At 31.7% G+C, this 5,157-nt stretch overlaps 1 protein-coding gene across 1 annotated transcript; it reads right to left on the reverse strand.

Moving 5' to 3' along the window:
• Positions 1–4,374: 4,374 nt before the first annotated feature.
• LOC120121701 lies at positions 4,375–4,678 on the reverse strand. The gene has a single exon (XM_039141014.1). The coding sequence runs from the start codon at positions 4,661–4,663 to the stop codon at positions 4,451–4,453; it is 213 nt and encodes a 70-aa protein (XP_038996945.1). The 5' UTR covers positions 4,664–4,678; the 3' UTR covers positions 4,375–4,450.
• Positions 4,679–5,157: the final 479 nt, after the last annotated feature.

Below are 5,157 nucleotides of genomic sequence, written 5' to 3' on the forward strand. Positions count from 1 at the left end.
TTTTACACATAAAAAAAAAATCATACTTCTCATCTTCTTTTCTCCCAATTTTTTTCCTTCCAAAAATACTCAAAAATTATTTTCTTACTTTTACACTCTTTCTTTCCATCGTTCCACTTTTCCACCTAAACAAATTAAATTTTAAGGTTCATTTTTTATTTAATAATGTGAATTAAGATATATTATTTAATTTTTTGAATTATTTGTGTTTCATCTTTAAATATACCTTTAGCATGTATAATCCTTTAAAGTTGTACATATATAAAAGTTTTTTTAAAAAATAAATATATATATATATATATATTTAATACTCACATATATGATTAAGCAAGCGGCTCAATAGGGCAAGAGGATATAGCTTTTTTTTTCTTTTTGGGGTAAAAGTAACTTTTATTCTTTAAATTTGATTTTTTTTCATATTAGTTTATGAATTGTTTATTTTATTATTTCAATGACGTGCGACTTTAATATTGGATTTATATATTATAATTTTAAAATATTAAATCATAAAATTAAACTAAAGTTCAAAGATTATATGTGAAAAAATAATTCAATGATAAAAATTAAAAAAAGGGTTAAGTTTAAGGATTAAAATTAGTTTTATTTTTTTATTTCTATATATTAATCAGCTAATTTGACACTACCACGGTAGGTTTAAGTAGCTTTCTTTGTTACTTGGTTATTATGCTCAAACAGGAAATTTCCCTGTAATATTAGCAATAATCTTCAAGATTGAGTAAAACATTTTCAAAGATAACTAGGCTATTTGCATGTCTATTCCTGGAAGATTTCATCAACTGTTTGTGGAATACCACGCAATTTACATCAAAATTAACATGCAATTTACCGGACGTTGTGAGACCATTAAGCTTTCTGTTTAAAGAATATTGTTAACAGAAAATCTGGAAAGATAAAGAAAAATCTTGCAAGTTATAAATTGTCAAGATTTTCATGCCATCATACTACTAGAACTTACAAAACAATGAATTCCATCCTGAGAAGCGCAAACTTCCCTGAGAAAGCCTGTTGGTAGTTCAGATATAGAGGCGGATATGAAGAACAACGAGGAACAAGATGAGGAACAAAGCATAGAGTACGGCGTGCACGAAAATGGCGGCGGCACTTGTCTTCATGTTCATGAAATCGATGGGGTGATGCTTCCCTGGGATTTGCAGCAGTAAACCTGGTGAAAGAAATGCAAACAGCGCTGCTGCTATCAGTGGAGCACCCAATCATTCATTTCTATATGAATGAAAGCTCCTCAACTGATACAAATATTGAAGAATCAAACAATAACAACACAGATGGAAAAAGGGTTGGGTGCTTATTCTCTCTTACGGTGGTTTAAGTCGATTATAGAGGGAATAAGAATCACATAAAGCTAAAATACAGTGATGAATTTATAAATTATTCCACTTTATGATGTTATTTAATTCTCTTGCTTTTGTTAGATAAGGGAAGGCATAATTTTGTGTTGATGTCAATCCAGGAGGCCCTCTCTGCAATGAATTTATTGGTTGTAATTGATGTTCATCACCTTTCATTTAAAGGTCCGTGTTTGATAACATTTCCGACTTCTATAAAATAAAGAAAAAGAAGGTAGAGCTGGGATTTGCCAATCAATCAAAGATACGCGTTGAGACTGACTGCCTATAAGGCCATAATCTGGAATCATCGTAAAACTACTTTTCCGTCGCTTCTTTTATCTTCTACCTTTTCCTTCATTTGAGACAATAGGCTATTCTTTTAATTATTTATAAAAGTAGTAACGCCATGAAAGTGATTATCTTGTAAATCTTCAACAGATGATTCACAAGAGAAAATTCGTCTAAAAAAATCCAGAAAAAAAAGTCTAGGGTTTAATAAAATATTATCAAATCCAACCACCCAAAATCAGTCCACAAGCCGGACTGTTATAGCCAAAAATCGTCTTTATTCGAATTTTGCCAAAAATAGCAAAATCCCAAAAATCACTCTAAATTGAAATTCGAAATAAATAAGCAATCTCCAAAAAATCCGGCCTAATCGAATTTAAATTGACTTCCTAATTGACAATCGAAATATTATCATAAATAGTAAAAAATATCTAATTCTAGTGATTCGGAGGGGAAAACGGTAGAATTTAAAGTTGAAAAAAATGCCACATGGAGCTTAGCTCAATGTGGAGAGCGTGCGCGTCGAAAAGAGCTTTCCGGATTGTGGTCTTATGAGCGATTCTGACACCTGTAGCCAAAGTTATGGCCAAAAGACTGAAACATACTCAAAACGACCCCAATGAAGAACATGTCACAATCAATTCCCGCCTTTGCGCTGATCTGCCAATTCATGGTATCTCAGTGCCATCAAGTATAATCTGACAGCTCAACATCATCTGTCTCGGATCCCCTGCATCAAGTAGCACCTCTCAGTATTATCTTTTGAATCAACATTTATTTTTGACTTAAATGTTCCATCCTCTAAAACATGTTATTTGTATCGATTTATTTTTAAAATTTGAGATGTTTTATCTTTTAAATTTTAAATCGTTATTTTGTTTATCCAAAATGTAATAGGTAACTTTGTATTATAGATAAAAGATTTTAAAATATGTTTATCAATCTATTCAACAAAAAATATATTAAAAATCATTAATAAAACATAAAAAATTTAAATAATGATAAAATTGATATTAAATAAAATAAAAAAATTTAAATAATGATAATAAAATTGTTATTAAATAAATTTGTTACCATATATATTGATGAGTCACGAAATAGTTTTTATCCAATCATAATATATCATCTATTTTTTTTACTACAAAATAAGAACAATTATTAACTAAAATCAATTAAATAAAAATGATAGAAAGTACCTGAGTTATGAATCATAGCTCAAACGTTTGTAGAAAATAAGAAGTGAATAGAATTTGTTTGAAGAAATATATTCCTTCGAATTAAAATGCGCCTTATGTAGAAATTGTTTTCCAGATGTGGGGCAAATGCGTTTAACGTAGGAAGACCTTTATTGACTCGAAGCCACACACTTGTCACCGTTTGCGAATCTAGAATTAAAAAAAGATAGAGTTTAAAATTTTAATATTCGATTTTAAAAAAATTAAGTGTACAAATTTCTTAATTTTTTATTTTTATTAATAAATTAAATTTAATTTAATATTTTTTTTAAATAATGGATTTGCAATGACTCTCTTATGAAATTATGTACATCCGCCCTGCTTGACTATAAACATTTTATCCTTAATTAATAGAAATGTGTGTTATATTAGAAATTAATTTTAATTAGGTAATTAATTTTTTATTAGGTGTAAATTAAAGACCTGATGATAATCCTAATCCCATTTTGCATTAATAAAAGAATTGACAAAACTTAATCTAATGGCTAGAATAAGATTCACATGACATGGAGGTAGATGTGAGCACCCAAAACCCAAGTCTTTCTTGTGGTTACCCACCTGCCGTCACTTTCAACATTTAAAGCAAATCTTCTTCACTCTTCTCTCCCATAGTTCCACCTTGAAATCAGCTTTCTCAACCTCTCTTCAGGCCTAGTTGGGTTTAGATTTTAAGTGAAGGAAATCTCTTGTAATGGCAGATTGGGCACCTGTAGTAATTGGGGTGGTGCTTGTGTTGCTATCACCAGGGCTTTTGTTTTCATTCCCAGGGAACAACAAGCAGCTGGAGTTTGGGAGCATGAAGACTAATGGCAAGGCCATTGCTGTCCATACTCTTCTTTTCTCGCCATCTATGCTGTTTTGATCGTGGCCTTCCACCTCCATATCACTGGCTGACTCCCCCGGTGCCGGTGAGATTCAAGATCTGTGTTGCCTTTTATTTATTTATCACTCTGTGTATTAGCTAGATCTTTCAGTTTTGGACCAATAAGTTTGTGGAAAACATATCTTTAATGGCCAAAGTTTACTTTTTTTACTGTTAAGAACACCCACAAAACAACTTTTCCCCTTTTTAAAGAGAAGGGCTTTTTATATTGGAATTTAATTATATTTGTCCATATCTTAACCTTTACCATCTGAATAAATTTAACGCCGGCGATCTGTATCTCGTTGCTGCATCATCTTCGTTTTGCTATATTATGTTAAGCTTTGTTTTTGGGTGCTGGAATTCAGTCCTTTTCTGTTGTTTGTGAAGTTATCAGTAAACTATACGCACTGTCAAAGACAAATCTAGTGGCCCTTGCCTTGCTTTTTTTTGCTTGATAGTATGATAATTCATAGATAACTGAGCTTTAATTTGCTAAGAATTGTAAAGTTGAAATTATCAATGATCTTTACCCTGAATAAATTTCATAGGACAAACTGAACCACCTTTTCATGAAATAGCTTCATGATTACATCTGGTCAAGATTTCACTTGCCAACATGAACTTCATCCAAGTAAAAAAAAATGAGAGCCAATGAAAACGAAAGAAAAAAAATCAAAGTACCCTTTTTGGTTGAATCAGTTAATATGTATGTGAACACCAATAGCAACGATCAAGATAGTGATTATGCAGAAATATATTACTGCATGAACCAGGATAGCTATCCCACTTGTGCACATATTACCAAACTCTATCACCCTTGTCCTAGATGGCAGTTGAAACAACAACCCTGGTGTCAAAAGTATGAACAAAACTACCGAAACGATCACCGGTCCCCAATCTGCGCTCATTTTTTCTTTCTTTATTGCTTTTGCTTTCTCTAGATCGAAGGGAAACTTATGAATGTTTGACAACTTTTCTTCTGATACAAATGGGAGAATGGAGAGGTGTGCATTCTTATGTAATGTATGCAAAACTTAGCGAGAAAGAAGGGGTTAAGTTTAATGGGGAGGTAAGGAATGGAACGCCTAGTGGGTTTGCTTTATGGAGAACATTCTCTTCCATTGTCGAGGTTTCTTTTAGATTGCTTTATTGCCTTTTATTAAAGATTCAAAGAAGGAAATGAATTGTAAAGCAGCTGCACCTGCATGTGTAAAGTTGAGATTTTGCTTTGAAATATTGTTTCCTTGTGATTTTTACATAATGTGTAGGTCTTGTTTAGAAAATTCAAAGCCGGGAGAACTTTTACAGAGAGACAATTTGATTAGAGAACTTTTATGGCCATTTTCCATGATTATGAAGTCTATCATCATTTTTAAGTCTCGATATACACACACACATATAT

This window comes from Hibiscus syriacus, unplaced genomic scaffold (genome assembly GCF_006381635.1).
Source record: "Hibiscus syriacus cultivar Baekdansim isolate YM2019G1 unplaced genomic scaffold, ASM638163v2 tig00110378_pilon, whole genome shotgun sequence".
Lineage (NCBI taxonomy): Eukaryota > Viridiplantae > Streptophyta > Magnoliopsida > Malvales > Malvaceae > Hibiscus > Hibiscus syriacus.